Source organism: Hipposideros armiger, unplaced genomic scaffold (assembly GCF_001890085.2).
Source record: "Hipposideros armiger isolate ML-2016 unplaced genomic scaffold, ASM189008v1 scaffold_75, whole genome shotgun sequence".
NCBI classification, from domain to species: Eukaryota; Metazoa; Chordata; class Mammalia; order Chiroptera; family Hipposideridae; genus Hipposideros; species Hipposideros armiger.
In genome coordinates, this window is record NW_017731425.1 from 2,207,067 (window position 1) to 2,224,191 (window position 17,125).

At 51.1% G+C, this 17,125-nt stretch overlaps 1 protein-coding gene across 2 annotated transcripts in view; it reads right to left on the bottom strand.

Moving 5' to 3' along the window:
* Positions 1–283: 283 nt before the first annotated feature.
* The window catches only part of NF2 (NF2, moesin-ezrin-radixin like (MERLIN) tumor suppressor), an 81,454-nt gene continuing 64,612 nt past the window's right edge, over positions 284–17,125 (bottom strand). The window contains exons 14-17 of one of the 2 annotated variants that reach the window (XM_019643158.1): positions 16,629–16,756; positions 14,618–14,783; positions 13,490–13,534; positions 284–3,070 (exon numbers count right to left, since the gene is read on the bottom strand). In XM_019643158.1, coding sequence (XP_019498703.1) covers positions 13,499–13,534; positions 14,618–14,783; positions 16,629–16,756 — 330 coding nt within the window. In that variant the 3' untranslated portion in view covers positions 284–3,070; positions 13,490–13,498. The remainder of the gene's footprint in view (positions 3,071–13,489; positions 13,535–14,617; positions 14,784–16,628; positions 16,757–17,125) is intronic. The other variant, XM_019643157.1, reaches the window with a different exon arrangement.

Sequence of the window (17,125 nt, forward strand, 5' to 3'; positions counted from 1 at the left end):
ACAGGCACTGGGACCCGGCCCAGGACCCCTTTCACAACCCCAAGCGCCCCACAGAAAAAGAGAAGGGAGTTCCCAAGTGAAGGTATAGTAAGGGGTGGTGTCATCAGCCCAGAAAAGGTGATCCTTTTACTACCAAAGACACGGGGCTGGAGTTGAAGTGCAGAAAGGGAGGGCAGAGGCCCTGTTTCCTCAAAACCCGTAAGAGGTGGCCTTGCCACCCAGCCTGTCTTGCCACCTCAATGGCCTGAGCAACACGCTAGCTGAGGAAACCCAAGACAAACTGTTTACGGCTTAGAGTTTTTATTAAAACAATCATTTAAATTACAGCAATCCCCAGAACAGAAAACAGCCTTCCATGGTCTGGCCCTGATAGGAGGTGAAACTCGGGCCCCAGAGGAGGAAGTGCGGTTTGACATCTTTGAAAACGTTTGGAGCTTCTCTGGAAGCCTCCCCGCCAAGGCTGCCTTCCCCCAGGGGCTGTGAGGCTCCAGCCCTGTCAGCAAGCAACACTTAGTTACCTTCCCTGGGTGTCAGCTGCTGGACTTGCCGTTTTGACTTGAAAGAGAAAGAAAGGGCGAGAGAGAAACCTGCCCCCAGGATTACAAAACACAGTCACTTAAGAAGTGTTATGTAATGCCACCGGGTGTTGTCTGGTGGGGCCTGGCTGCGTCCATGAATAGTTGAGTGAATACCAGGGGTCAGAGTGCTGCTGTGGCTGAGGTGGGGCCTCACTCAGGATGAAGGAGGTGGTCTGTGGGAAAACAGCTAAGGGTGACAGCGCAGCCTCACAGCGTGTCACTAGCTGGGCAGTGACTTCGTGAATGGTGCTTCTGACCAAAACCCCTCAGCAGTGCTTGTAATGAAATAGTCATGGCCAGGCCCCTGCTCTCAACGGAGTTCAGAGGCTTCCTTGCTTGATCATCTCCCCGCCCTAAAAATGTTCACTTAAGAAGAATGGTCCCCCGAGCCACAGGCACACTTTGCTGAAAATCAAGCTCCTCCTTCATTCCTTCTCCTTCCACTGGGGCTCAAGGCCTTTCTGAGAGCCACCACTGTCTCCGTGTGTCCACCTGTGGGAGGCGCCCGCCAGGTCTCGCCTCCGAGGGCTGAAGTGCTCCTGGCTGAGCGAGGCCTCTTGTCTGCTCCCCAGGCCCGAGGGGGCTCCCCACAGCTCAGGTGCCAGCTGGCTCCCTTGGCCACTCGGCTTGGCATTTCCTAGACTCCAGACATACACACGGCAGTTAAACAATAATAATTTTAAAAAGCCTGACGATGCTCTTATAAATGACCGCCATGCTCCTGCGCCCATAGCCACAGTTCCGGATTAAATTTACATGTCAGGAGGAAAGTGACTATCATGGATATTCAGGAATGGGTGGAGAGCCTGAGGACACAGCCACAAGCCAGATCTTACTTCCCCCGACATCTCAGGGGAAGAGGCCTTTGAGAGACAGGGAAACACGAAGGAACTCGTTCAGCCCCAGCCATCCATGCTTAGTGTCCAGAAGCGGAGTCCCACCCTGTATGTCTTAAAGGATGGGGGCCGAGACACAGAGGGCTGGCTTCCTCGGGGCAATGTGGCCCAAAAAGGTGGCGGCCAGCCCAGGACACTATTAGGTCAGCCTGACTGTGGAAAGAAGGCAGGATTTCTGTGAACTTCTGTTTCTCACGCCACAGAGGATTGCCAGAGACCACCTCTGCTCTCGGGAAATCTCCAGGCCCTCACACGTCTTCATTTAATAAGCATCTTTTCACTGGTTAAGACTCATCACCTGCTCTGCGAAACAGCCCCATTGGAAGGATCTGAATGGCAGCACCAAGCCATGTTGTACAGAAAGGGCAAGAAAGTGGTTCCAAACCAAGGAACCAGCGTTGGCCATAGGGCTGGTCTATGGCCTGCTGCCCGGCATGGTGGGTACTGGTGCACCAGCAGGTACGGCGCACCAACTGTGAGTGACACCTGCATCCAGCTCAAGCTGGGAGGGGCACAAAGGGACCCCACACAGCCCACAAGGGACTATAAAGGACCCTCTGGGGGACGAGGGCAATAGCAAAAGAAGGCCCAAGTATAATAATGGGTTAAGAGGGGCTTGCTGGCACACGGCCAGGAGAAAAAGTGATTCAGATCAACAATGCAGGCTGGGCCCAGTGCAACTCGGCGTTTGGGCCAGCGAGAAGTACCTGTGGGGACTCAGAGCTCTAAAGGGTCCCCAAGTCCACGACCGGCAGGGGAGGCTAAGGCTGCAGGGAGGTGGAAATGCCATGTGGCTCCCGCCCGCCTCTGGGGCCTTGGTTGGGGTGGTAGGAGGACAGTCTGTGTTCTGATGGTGCAGAATCCTACACGGCTCTCCTGGCCTCCCAGCCCCTCTGCTGGCAGCCAGCCCTTTGCCATAGCTTCTGCCTCGTCTTCCCCCAGCCATGGCGGCCAGAGTGCTGCCTCGGGGGTGCTTGGGCCGGGGCCCCATCCCTCGGCTCTTCATGGGCTGTGGGCGAGCTCGCTGATGATGTGCAGCAGGCAGGCTGCTCTGCCTGGGCTCAAGAGGGCCGTGCTTCTTTGCATGCCAGTTCCTTGCCAGGGGAGGAAATGAATATTCTGGAAACCCAGGGGTGGGGTGGTGGCACCAGCCTCCTGGTATCCAGGGGCTCACGCATGTCACTCCCTACAGACACTTCCCGGCCTGGGCTGGGAGGCCAGCACTGGATGGTAAGACACACACCCCAGGGTGACTCTGACGAAGTATGGATCACACATTAGACGGGGAAAGACAAATATTTTTAAGAAATTTAAAGACTCAGGTCAGGAGAACTAGAACCCCATGAGAGAAATCTCTGCAGGGCTGTAGTTCAAGGCAATTGCACATGAAGGAGGGTGGGCTCTCCATTCGGCTGAGGGAAGGCTCAGCGCTCCCATGGAAGTTCCGAGCCAGCCCACCTACGGGTGGCTCCCACGGTGTCTGGCCCATCCTGCGGGTGCTGGGAGCAGCAGAAGTGGCGGATCCAGGGATGCCTGAGTCACCTGCTAGAGCTCTTCAAAGAAGGCCACTCGGGACTTGGCGCTCTGCAAGGTAAGCTGCAAGGAAGCAGAGAAGAAGTTGAAAGGGGGACTAGATTTCTACTCTTCCACAGCAGAACGCCATCCTGCCTGGTGGACTGACCTCAAAGGTGGTGTGGAGTGAAAGGGAAGATGGTTCAAGTGGATGTTCAAGAAGCTGGTGGTCAATCCCATATAAGTTTTCAGATTTGCCAAAGAACCCAAATTAGGAGGTGACAAATGAGGACGTTACAGGGGAGGTGGCTAGTGGGCAGAAGCATGTCAGCAGGAACATTTCATCCACATCGCCTTTTCAGAGGGAAAATCCCTAGAGATTCTAATAGGTTCTCACATTCCTGTCTACAAGGGCCTCCAACGAGCCTCTGTAGTGTGCTGCCTGCAATGGTGCCAGCCTGGGAGGCTCACCTTCCTCAGGGCTCCGAAGACCAACTTGGCAGAGCAAGTGGCTCAGTCCTTATGCCCTGGGGACACTGCGGGGGCAAGGCAATGTGGCCTCAGGCAAGGCAGGCCTGAGTCAGATGAGGAAGAGCCTGTCCCTTCCACTTCTGGTTTCCCAGGTAGCTCCAAAGCAGACTCGCCCATGACGTGGCAGCTGAGAGGGGATTTCCGTCCACAAGCTGGGAGGCAATGGGCTTTCTAGGTGGGGCTGGTTTGGGTAGGGAGACAATGCACACGGTGCAGTCCTCTGCCCAGAAACTATAAAGCCTTTCTGTGTCAAGCTCTCGGCATGGCAGATAAGGCATTAGAGTTTACAACCTCCTGCACTGCTGGACCCCAATTCACCGACTCTGTCGGCCATTTCCTCGGATCGCCCTAAACAGAAGCATCTGGCACAGGCACCCTCCCTCAGTGTCCTGCTCCCTGCTCTACTCCTGAAATCAACTGCTTGAGCAAGACTGTGTGTTCCATATCCAGCTATGGGACCTCATAGAGTTTTCAGGGAGGGGGACACAGTACATGCTGTTCCATCTTCATAGCCCCGAACCACTCACACTGCATTAGTGCTTTGCACCTACTAGGAGTTCAAACAATGATTGTTGAATGAATAAGATATAGGTTATAATGATAGCGAAATGGTGAGATGTGTGGGCAAGGCGAGAAGTTCACACGGGGCTGAGAAGGCCCAGGCACTTATTCGCTTCCATCACCAGCTCACTGTATGGCCTCAGTGGACATCCTTGAGCTTTCTGAGCAGCTCTCCTCTGGAGTTAAACCACAGGGGCAGGCTTGATGGTCTGGCCCATTCCCTCGACCTCTGGCAGTCTCTGAATCCGAAAAGTCCTTGGTACCATTCGTGGCTCTCCAATGGGCGGGGGAAGAAAGACGCCAAACCAACCATTTCACCATCAGACAGGCAGCATCAGTGTGCTCAAAGTGAAACAGCTTGAGGACCGGCTCTTTAAATTGTGCCAAATCTTTTGGCCTTGAAGTTCCTGACTAACAAGCTGAATGTGGGAAGGCATCTGAGCTGTTTTCTTCAGTGGAACCCATTTCAGAAGCGCTTTGGAAAACCCAGCACTGATCAGAATGGAGAGAGCTTTTATTTCTTTGCTGAAACCGAACTTCCTCTAGAAGGCAGTTGAGTTTGGATGGGTTTCCCCCTAAACGTGATCTGAGGAGAAGGGCCAGGAGTTATGGGCTTTGTGATCATGGACACCGGGATGGTAAATGGGAAAGAAAGAGAGCCAGAGAACCACCAGGACAGACATCCTCTTGGGGGAAGAGTTTAAATCAAAAGGTGTAAAACCCAGTGTCTCCGCTCAGGTTTCTCCCACACTCCCAGAGAAGACCTCAGGCCGGCTCCTCGGGGGACAGGGGACATGCAGGGGACAGGGCACTACCTCCAACCCTTCGACCCACCAAGTCCCACACAGGCACAGTCAGGCTACCTGACCCAAAGCTGTCTGAGCCACTGACCAGCTGGGTGGTCCTGGGCAGGTTACTTGCTCTGGCCTCAGTTCCCCACCATGAAGCGAGGGTGGTGGCAGCCCCTTCCTCACAGGGTAACATGGGGAGTAACTGGGAAACACTGTGAAGCACTCAGCACCATGCCTGGCGAACAGTGAGAACTCAACAGCTGTTATTACTAACAGCAGCGTCACGTTTCTTTCTCTTCCCCCACGCTCGCTGGTTCCTCTCCTTCCAGCAGGGGAGCGGGGCACAGTGCAGGTTAGAAGGGGGTGCAGGTGAAGGCAGGGTCACGTGCTGTGCTGGCCTCTGTGGCCTCTGAGGCAGGGCAAGTGAATGCCCCCAGATGCCTGGCCACTTCCCCAGGCAGGGAGCCCAGGCTGTGGGGGCCTCCACAAGCCTCCTGCCCATTTGTACAATGTTGGCTCCAAGAATTCCTGGATCCGCTACCCAAGTTGCGTGCTGGCTGTCCCCTCAAGGTGCCAGGGGAGGGTTTTGGCAGCTCTGGCAGCGCCAGACTCCAGTTACTTGAACGAGTGTTTGTTGGGATGCAAAGCCCTCTTTGGATGGGCAGGATGCTTCCTCAAACCCCCACCCCACACTGCATAGCAGCGGCTCAGCCTGACCTCTCATCTTGCAAGAGCAGAAGTTGTACCCCAGGCCAGCAAGGTGCCGAGCAAAGTCAAGTACTGTGGTCCTGTACAAACAGGAATGCACCCAGACACATGGCCTTGGCAAGAGGAGAGAGTGCAGTCTTCCAAAACGCACTAGGCTGTTAGAGGGACAGGCAGAGCCACCGGGCAGAGGCAGTCGATGTGGCAGCTGACACTGAGGGCACTGGGAGCCTCCGGCCGCAGCCCGCAGCACTCCTGACTGCCACCGCTCCCGCCTTTTACCCTTACTGTACAATTCGTGGCAGTTCCAATTCCATCAGGAACCCTGTCGTCAGAGGAAATTACCACATGAACCCCCTGCCCACTGCTGAAACCCTTCTAGTTACCACCGCGGCCACTGCCTGCTTACACCTCAGCAGCCTCCTTTATCTTAGACATCAAAAAGTCCTCTTCTCAGCTGAGCCAGCCAGCGCGCTCTGCGTCTGACATAGGAGGGCACGGGGGGTGCTGGGAGTAAGAGGAGGGTCTGCAAGGACAAGCCTGGGGCTTCCTTCCCTGGGGGGGGGGCGCAGTGGCCCAGGGCAAGGGAGGGTTCCTGAAAAGAGCCCAGGAGGCATCCCCTCAGACACCTGCCAGCTGCGCTCTGGCCGCTGTGCAGCCTCCCACTTCCCACCTCCCACTTCCGCTGGGCACACTCTCCTCGCCCGTGGGATCCTTCACCACCTGCTTTTTCTAGAAAGCTGTCATATTTACAGTACAGCTACAGGCAGGAGGTATTCATAAAGGAGAAGGGGGAAGGCTCAGAGGAAACGGCACAGAGCTAGCTCTTCATAAAATAAACTGCCTCTGTGGGCCTTCTCTGTGTACTCGTGAAAACCGGCTAACAAGCGTTCCGTTTCCCTACCACCCCGCACACCCGAAGGTATACGAGCCCACGTGTGTTTGGGCCATCTTCTTGCTTAGTGGTCGGCCTGGCTCTCTCCACACAGCACACAGGTACCACAGAGATGATCCGGCTCAGGCCCTCGCCTCCTGTATGTCACACTGGGAGCACGGAAGATAGTCCTGTGAGTCCCAACCACCCCATGCATTCCCTTTGGTGACCAAACAACACCCCTCCGCACCCTCCAACTAGACCTACTGGTGCAGGGGGAGGGCGGGCAGCACCTCCAGGAGGGAGGGTAATTCTCCAAGTTCATGGGGTGTGGGCTCTACAAGCACACCGCCATGGCCAATCGCCAAGGTTGTCGGCAAAGAGGTCTCTTCCAAATTTCAATAGGAGGAGAAAAGCTTAAGTAAGTAAGCGGGGAGCCTCACTGACAATGGCTGCATCATTCTGAGATCTGCTGAGTCTGGTCCACCTGCTTGACTCCTTCTGAGGACAAGTGGGTGACCATGTCTGCCATGCACTGTTTAAAACTCATACTGAATCCTGACAAGGGCCAACCACGGGAGTCCTGGCGGTCATGCCCAGTTCCTTCGGGAAGCGATCAGCCACATGGGCTTCGCACAGCCTCCAGCCACGGTGCTCCTGCCAGTTCCCCAACAATGACTAAAAGCACATGAAGTTTCCTCAGCGGGCACTGGACTGACCCAGTGCTTCTCTCTTCCAGCTGTCTCTTCACATCTGATTAAAATCAGCTGTGTGAATAATACAGGCGGAATTAAATTCTCTCCTGACTGAACCAGCTGTTCAAGTCAGTCATTAATCCAATTCCACTCTGAGACACGTTTCCTTTTCTTCCTCTGCCGCAGACCTATACGGCTTGGTTTTTATCTTATGGGGGCTCTGCTCTACCTGTTAAGCCTGGCCCCTTTCTTTTTGCCCAGTATCGACAGACACAAGACTGGCCAGGTCACCTCTCCTCCTGCTCATTTCTCCATCAAACTGCCAACTGTTTGTGACAGCCATCAGGCTGTGAAAGGGCAGGAGGGAAAGCCACTTGGCAGAGCCAGACCTCCTAACGCTCCCCAAACTTTGTATGGTGTGACCAGAGGGACACATCCACCCAATCTAAACAAGTTCAGCTTCAGGAGACATGGCTGTCTCCTTAAAAACACAGAAGGCTGGCTCCTCTGGACCTTAGGAAGGACCTGGTACCCAGCAGGTTCTCCCTAATCCAGGCACACAGGAAATACGCAGACTCACTGGTGCTCGCTGGGGGAGGATTTCAGGCAGCCCATCACAATGCAAGGAACTGGCATCTGCTACTCCTAAGAACAACTAGCCCCAGGGTCTCGAGCCGGCAGGCCTGGAAGGCACCTGTGACAAATACCAGGCTCACCAGTCCCTCCCAACCTGCCCCCGCAGGGGAGGGCTTCCAGCTGCAAAGGCTCCTCCAGCATCTGTCCCAAGAGTGCCCCCTGCTGGAAAAACACAGCAGGGGGGGCGCTGCCAACTCTTCCCCCAGCTCTCCCCTAAAAGTCATTTTGGGGGGAACTAAATGTATCTGGGCACAGAGCCTGTAGCAGCAAGGCTGCTTGATTAAGAATGAATTACACTTTTCATCAGCACATAGAGAAAATTGATTCACAAGGCCGCATTGTGATAATCTGGTTCCTAAAGCAAAATGGGGTGGCATGGGGGGGTGGGCAGGACACAGAGCCACTATGGCTATCGATGATGACAGAAAGGAAGCTCTACAATTAAGCTGGGAGAGCACAACTAATCAGAGCGCTGGGATGCCTCCAACTGGTCTCTGGGGGCCTCGCCTCAATCCACGCATTCCGAGGGAGAAGGCGGAGGGAGAAGGAAAGGTGGGAGGGGGCCCTCTAATTCATTTTAAACAATAAGCCCCACAATGCTGAACCCATTTTAGATACTAACCTAATAACTCCAGGCGCTGAGACTCTGCTTGTCCCGTAAAAATGCAGTGAAATTGAAATGCAAGCCCTAAAATCATGTTACACTTCCTCTCCGCTACTACATATGTATTGAAAATGAAGGAGGGGGGAGGGCACCAAAGGAAACGCAGATCCACAGAGTGAAAGCCAACTCCGGAGCAGAAAGGTGACAGGCAAACCCAGCAGCAGCAAATTCCAACACAATCTTTGGCTTGGAGCATGATAAACATTCCCACTTCCAAACCTGAGCTGAGGGCAGGGCCAGTGAAGGGGGAATAGCTGCTGTAAACTGGCCAGAAAGCTTTTCTGCCATCTTGCTAGCGACAGCTTGCACCCAAAAGCCATCTGGGGATGTGCAGGGAGACAGAGCTATTCACACACTTATCCCTAAACAGAGGTGGGATGAAAGGCTAAGTCTATCCCTGCTAACAAATCCAATTTCTGCTCTGGAGAGAAATCTGCCAGGGGGAACCCAGAGGGTCTCTTTTGTGTTATTAATCCTTTAGGGACCGAAAGCAGCAGCAAAGATGCCTGGAAACTGGTGTCTGCCCCTATGATGCTGGCAAGGCCCTTTGCTACTCCATTCTGCCACCTGGAAAATGGACTAATCTGCCTGATTCACCTCACTGGGCAGGTGGAGGCTGATAGCTCTGAGCACTCTGAGCGAGTGAGTACCTTAGGAAAAAGACACAGAGTATATCTGGGATGTCATTCTCAAATTGCCAGTATCAAAAGGGAAATCACGGCAAGGATCATAATAGAGCCTCGAGCCCGCAGAATGAGTTTGCATCCTATCTCTTCCCTCCCACTGTTGCAGTAACAAATCAGGTGCCGGAGAAAAACTGCACTGAAACATATCTTCAGTGCTGAGGGACCAAATGGGATGTTTTACTGCATCAAATAAGGCCCAGTAATGTCCTCGGGCACCTCCAAATGGCTATCATAGATGCCAGGAGGGCAAGGCAGGCTTTACAGGCTCCTCCATGCCTCCCACAGGGAATCTGCTTGACCGGGCAAAGTCTCCCAACCAAAAGGGACTGGGTTGTGGTCTTTTGGAAAAGGCTGGTAGAATTTTCTATGTAGAGAGCTTCCAGAAACAAGCAGGAAAACCTTAAGGTGTCTGTGAAGAGGCACCTTTTGTTTGTGTGTGTGTGAGAGCCCCCTTGAGGGATGGGCCCAGGCCTCATGTCCAGGAGGGGCGCATCCTCTGAGACCAGCCCATACCTCCCAGTGCCTTCCCTGTGCTTTCCCAGAGCCAGGAAGAGTCCAGAGGGCCACCACACTCTCTTCTACGTGTTCTGCGTCCACAGCTGGTGCTGCTGAGCTCCTTGCTAAGCTTTGCTCCCCACCCCACTTCCACTCCCAGTCCCCTTTCTTCTCCTCTTCCCTCCTCCCATCTGTGGGGGTCCGACAACAACAAAGAGAAGGTTCTGGAGCCAGGCAGCCAGTGCACCGCCTTTTATGTCAGGGTAGAGGGTGTTCCATGAGACAAAGCCCAGTTTCCAAAGTAGGCAGAGCCACTGGGCTCCCAGGACTGGGGTCGGGGGAGGCTGAACACACATGCAACATAAACTGTTCAGCAGACCTCTTTGAGGCAGGCGATGCAGACCAGAGGTCACGAGGGAGGCTCTGGCAGTTTGCTTTAATTGCGGGAGGCGCCTTTCACGCATATTCGATCTTGCCCTGTGATTTATCACTTCCCAGGGTGTGTTAAGTGTTCTCCTTCACTTCACCAGCCCTGCATCTCCAAGGGAAGTCCGTGCAAATTGAAGATGACATTGGACTTTTATGTCTTCCTGTTCCAAGAGAGGTGGCTAGAGCTTCAGATAAATGTCACGGCTCCTCATTCCTGTTCCTCCACTGGCAGAACCCATAGCTGGACCTCGATGGTACAAACCACTTACTAATAAAATAAGCTTTCTAAGCTCTATGACCCCTGTGATTTCTCATCTGTCGATTTCCTTTAAAATTCTGTGCTCCCTCGGAGACCACGGGCATAAAACCATGATGAATCTGCTGACACTCAAACCAGCTCGGGACCAGGGAGTGAAACCTGTCCCTTGAGAGGGGATGAAAGCAGGACCCTGAAGTGTGTACACTCCAGGACTGTATTTTCACCTCCAAAGTGTGTTGCACAGCTCAGTCACACCTGGCCACTGCTCATCTCATCAGCGCGGTGGCTCTGTAGGCAAGATAATCAAGCCATGACACCTGTGTCCCTGTCACCCCAGCCTCACTGCCAGACCTCACTCCAAAAGACACAGATGTCACAGAATACGTGTTGCTGTCACTCCCCCTAAGAATGAAACAAATCTCAATTCCCAAGGGTGGCTTTCGATCACTGGTGGCGTTCTGACTCAGATACAAATGCCAAACCAGTTGCACAAATTATCAATTGGGAAAAAGTGGAAATGTGGGGAATTAGTAGGAAGAGAAAAATATACCCTTGCAAACCCAAATCAGATAGTAACCAGTGAAGTTAATTCTGGCTTTTTAAAGGTTTTTACCTTCAGACACATGTAAATTAATACAATTAGTGGATACACGTATCACAAGTTGTGTATGTAAATGTGGTGCTTCCCTCACAAACAGATTTGTTTCTTTATATATTTTTAAGCCCTGGCTGAGCTCTTATGTCCATTACCTCATTCAATCCTCACAACAATCCTGGGTGGGGGGTGGGGGTGGGGGGTAGGGCGGGCGGTGGTAAGGACCAGATGAGAACACTGAGCCTTAAGAGAAAGAAAGAATTACAGAGAAAGCAAGTGGCAGAGCAGTGGTCACCTCAGTTAACCGGATTGGACTGCCTCTCAGCATTCCAAAGGGAATGTGTTAACCCCTAGTAACCCAAGGGTAAACCCTTGGAATTAGCTGAAGTGTTACCCAGCCCCCAGAGGCGCCGCTGAGACAGTGAGCCACTGAGACCCCTTGGTGAGGCAAAAGATTACTGAAAGCAAGGAGGAGCCTGGATCACAGTAGGTGGGAAAACCATTCCTTCCTTGTAGAAATCTATGATCAAAAAACATTAAAAACACAACAAAAATCAATGCAGGCTGGTTTGAACCAAGATTAATGAGCTTTCAGAATATTGGAAACTCTCCAGTTCACCACCAGCCTTTGCGGTTCTCATCCCAGACTTTGTAGATGGAGCTCTGCCCTTGACATTTCTAGGCACCCACACTTCCAAAGCCTGCAGTGGTGTTTCTCCTCAGCTCGGCTCACTAAAAGCCCAGGCTGCAGCAGGCACAACCCCAGACCTACCCCAGCACAGGCGGGAGGCTGGTCATCAGTCCTGGCCACAGGGACCACCAAAGCCTAAAAAAATGGAAAGTGCATCAAACTTTACGTGTAGCACTATTACATCTAGTGATGCTGAGACAACTCCAGTTGTATTAAAAGCCAAGTCTGTGCTTTTATTAACCCTTGATTCATCAGAATTCTTGATGAATTGGAGCCTGGCAGCCTGCTTTGATAACAGGTTCATATTAAGACATTAAAAAAAAAAAGCTTCTGTAGGTCCTAGCAGCAGTACAAATCTGACTACAAATCGAACCTCATTTGTCTATAATAAAACTCAGTGAGAACTGACGGTCATAATGGGGCCCCTTGAAGAAGTTAAGCGCTCTGAATCATTACAGACAGAGGAAAGATGAAATCATATGAACAGGGCAGTCATCTGTAGGGAATATCTGACAGCACAGGCTGAAATAAAACAGGATTTTCTGCTTGCCCCTGTGCTAGCCACAAAGCCCAGGAAGCCAAAGTGGTTCCACCCGGGGTCCTCTGGGTGCCCTGGGGTCACTATTGAACAGATGTCCACCTGACCTGCCCATTCTGGTGCTAGTCACCCCTGCTCAGAGCATGCACTGCTCGGTGTTGCGGTGTTCCAACACCAACATGTGGTAGGAAAGCTGAAGAAATAGGAGCCCGCTAAATAAAACCAGGGTTCATGCCATGGGTTCTTGGAACCACTGACAGTTCGAATCCATCTGATAATGAGATCCATCTGGGGCTTTAATAGCTACCCTCTCTTGCTTGAATAACAACCACAGACAGGATCTATTTATGCCAGATCTCATTTTTTGGTAGAAAGCTTCCAATGAGCTTATTTTATTCTAGTAGCAAAAGCCACAGTGAGGACTCCAAAGGACACATCCTATGTGACTGTCAGATGTTGTTGGTCTCAGTGGCTCGGGTACCACTGGGGATTAGGTGAGGAGCCAGAGGCAGGATGTTATTTTATTATTGGGAATAATAAATCCTTTCCACTGCCGAGGCATGTTGGGAGAATAACGAACTCTTGCAAAAAGCAAGCAGCAATCATTCAATTAATTCCCTCAACAACCACTGACTGCCCATCTACTGGGTGCCCGCACGTGCACTGTCCCAATGTGCATTCACTCCGATGACAGCTCCACCCCAGGCTGTGGAGGAACTGAAGCAGAGACAGCCTTTTGAGCGCTGATGGACAGTCTGCTGAGACTGACTACACATCAGACCCCTGTGCTATTGGTTTGCTTTACTTGACAAGAAAATGGATGTGTACAGAAAGAGGAGGCTCTAACAGAAATGAGCGAGCAGGGGCAGCCCCTTCATTCCATGACCAGAAGCTGTCAGGTATGACCATACTCTTCAGAGGCTGTCACCACATAAAAGGTCTTGATCTTGAATTAAAGACACTGCTCTTAAAAACACCCAGATTTACCCCATTTCCATGCTAGGGTTATTATCTAAGAAATACACCACCAAGACAAAGGACTTTTAGACAGACCTGACTGGACAAGAAGCAGTGACCTTCTCCAGCCCAACAGTGACACAACACGTGAAGGACGACCGGTCCTACAGCCCCATGACATGCTCTTCAGAATGAGGCTCTTCTGGGCCCCTGGAGGCCCTGTAGGGTGGACACCTGCTCTCAGACTCAAAGCATGCTTCGGCCAGTACCCAGGCACCACCTGTCCTCGGGAGGGCACGGCATGGCCCGGGGACAGAGACAGGCAAGCTCATGCATGGGTTAGTATCACAGAGGGCAGTACCATCACCACATACAGAGTACCTGGGAATAACCTACTTTGAGGACTCAAATGCAGATAGGTCTTCTGCCTTGGGCTTGAGGCTAAACCAGCAAAATAAAATGAAGAAAAACAAAAACATACCCTGTGATATCAACAATGCCACGCGTGTCACTTGCAAAAAATGCTCAGACAGGCCTGAAATTATGACAAGTGAGTTCATCTGTTTGTTTTTATGTCTTGGAAACGGGTCTCTCCAGCTTTCAGCACTCCAGGTTCCTGTGGCTGAGGGCCCAGCTCACTGGACCAGCCGCAAAAATGAGACCACTCCTGGTGCCCATATGAGTAAGTGGGGGGCGGGGTGGAGTCTGGGGTAGCTCCTCTGAGGCCTGACTGGCTCACTGGCCCAGTCATCATTTTACTTCTCTGCTCGAGGGCTGAAGCCTCAATTCAGCTCCCCTTTTGCTAATTGTTTAATAATTTGGCTTTTGGAAGGGAAATGCAGTAAACAACAGAAGCCAGAGGTTACACTATTAAAAGGAATTCTCTACCTGCTGTCAATAAATACTAGCTGCAGTCAAGAGAATTCAGGGCTCCAACTGTACCTATGAATGATGGCAGGTAGATGCAGGTGTCTTAGAGTTTTCAGATACAGCTTAACCACTGAAAACAGATATTCCTTAAACTGGGAGACCATTCTAAAGGCTAAGGTAAAAAGTAAAACATTAAGCATATTTAAATTCAGCATTTGGTTTTTAAATCAAGAACATAATTTTATAATTCTTGCCACTTAAAAAACACAAAAAGACTAGCGGGAGAATCCATTCTCAACAGCCTCCATCTCATTTCACTTTCTCATTAATTAAGGCAGCTTCCTGGGCATAACTCCCTTTGGCTTAGAAGACAGAATTGCTTTACTGCTAAATGATAGATCAAAACCCATCCACTAACAGTGATTCATTTCATCATGAAATGCTTGTGTTAAAAGCTCCCCTTCCATCAAGCCAATGGGTTCACAGTCACTGGCAGATTAAATTCCCTTTTTGGCATGCGTCAAAAACTTTCCTCAACTAAGTGCATATAAAAAATGACAACAGTCGAATGACTCGGCTGCCGAGGAAACCAGATGCCAACCTCACATTTCATTAATGACTGTCCTCATCAGCGAAAGACAAGAGACTTGGTACCTTTTTGATGGTATTGTGCTTGCTGCTAGTACCACTCCGGTCCGAGTTCTCGTTATGCAGGATATCCAAGGCTGTCTCCCTCTCTTTGAGTTTCAGGGCCTCGATCTCAGTCTTGAGTTCATTGAGCTGCTCCTGCAGGTGCTTGCTCTTCTCCATATACTCTACCCTGCCAGCAAGAGGACATAGTGCATCACAAATTTGGCTAGCAGTGAGACTTACCAGGGTTAAGATGCTCCCGACCTATAAGCCACTCTGCATGGGATCCAGGGTCTGAAGCCTGGGGTTCATGTCTCTCCTTGGCTACTTATGGCCATGGGAGCTTGGCCAGTCACTAAACTGGTATAAATCTGTTTCCTCATCTACAAAATTGGGATAATGATCGCAGGGCTGTAGTCAGAATAAAGTATAGGAAAACATTCTATTCTACTGTAAACTCTTATAAAGTACTCTATAAATCTCAGTTGTAATACAGTTTTTAGTTCTGTACAAAAAACAACACATTGAACAAGCCTCCTGGCATTCAAAACAATCTCCTTGTCTCAACCCTTCTCGGAGAAGTCAGTCCATTCAAGTGAGCTCTTCTGACTGTTTGTGGCCACATCCCTACATCCCTACATGTTTTGGGATGTCATCTCCTAAAGATGATAGACACTCACTCAGCCAACACCAGGAAGAAAAAAAATCCCCACCATCACTTGCGGTAGATGCGCTGTGTCTATGATGGTGAAAATCTGGAAATCATCCTCAAAGGGTCCAACTACAAGGGAATGGCCAGACAAACCATGCAACACAAACACCAAGGAATATTCTGTAGTGATTCCCATGCGAGCCTATGGATGCTGTCATGTGCACAGGTAGCTAATAAGTAAGAAAATAGAAACTACAAGGTATCGGGACACAGGACAGGATGCAGCCTCACCCTGATCAAAACCACGTAACACTTAGCACGACGAGACAATGGTGAATGGCTGGAAGGGGAACTCTGACAGCAGGAACCACACAGATAGAGACTCTGGTTCTATACCTCAGTGTGAGAACCCAAAGAGCCTCAGCCCGGCTTGTGGTTGCCCACCCCGGGATCCAAGGAGATGCTGTCCCAAGAGGGTTGTCCCAAGACACCATACAAAATGAAAGCAGAGGTTCAGATGGGCTCGGGGCTGAATCCGGTGATGCAGGGTTGAGTTCATTAAACGCTCCAAATCTGGGTTCTCATTTACAAATGAGAACATTAAACCCTAACTTTAATGTCAATTTGATGTTAGTTAATGGGGATGAAATGAGATAAAAGCTAAAACACCCTGACACCCAGGCACTCAATACATGGTAGCTATTATGATTGTTCTCTGGTAAGCCATGGCAGAGTTGGCCAGTTATCTGCAGCTGGGAACTGGGGGAACCTCGGTTAGGTTTCCTCTGCAGTGAGACTCCTTGCCATCTCGGATCCACTGACCGTAAAATGCAGGAGGGGGACAACGCAGCAGGAGCTGCTGGGAACAGGGCATGCAGGCTCCGCTCAGTGCTGCCCCACAGCAGGGCGGGCCCGGCCTGGACGTTCAATTTCCTTGGCCTCAAGCCTGAGTGTCGTCTCTCTCACCCTCGTTCTAGACATGGAATGCCGCAGATCTCAGCTGCCAAAGAACACAACTAGGAAACACATTCTGTTACTATGTTAGAACATTATCACACACTCTGTTACCACATGCACAGCAGTCCGACCAACTCAAAAATCCCAAAAGCCAGTCCTATACTTGAGGTGAGGTTTTTGAGCCAGTATCATCTCCAGGTCACCAATCAAGTGTCATTTTTATCCTGGAAGATTGAATGCTCATCTGTAGGCCTTCATTTCTGATTAGGAAATTCTTCCTCCAGTGGGTGAGAACAGAGCAAACCTTTGCAGGAGCTGGCGACAGGCTGTGGCAGCAACCCTCCACTTTCCCCAGGCCCAGCCCGACTCGCTCTAGCTCACTGGCTGCCCAAGCAGGGCACAAGGCTGGGGAGACTACGTACGTACTTCTCTTTCTCTATCTCCATGGAAAGCCGCTTCATGTCAGTATCCTTGAAATCGAAAGACAGGCTGTCACCAATAAGGTTGAAGCTTGGTATGTCAGGAGGCAACGGAGCTGGAATTGGGTTCATGGGCTATGAATAAAAAATCTCCAATTAGTGGGTTCAGGTTCTACCAGAGGGGCACTGCTGGGTTAACCATCGTCCCTCCATCAGCCACAAAAGCAGTGGACACAGCACAGGCCCTGCCTCCCAGCACCACCATGACCTCCCATCACAACTGTCTTCTTTGACTCCAGGTTCTATTGATGAGAATCTACCGATACAGCCTTATGTATATGCAAGATTTATGTTCAGGGATGTTCAGTGCAGTGTTGTTCATAATTGCAAAAGAAAACAGACTAAATACACAGCCATAGGGGACTGGTTAGATGAATTACAATCCATACAGTGAAATATGATTAAAAACCCGATATAGTTGCTCTCCTCCAGGGTTTGTTTATT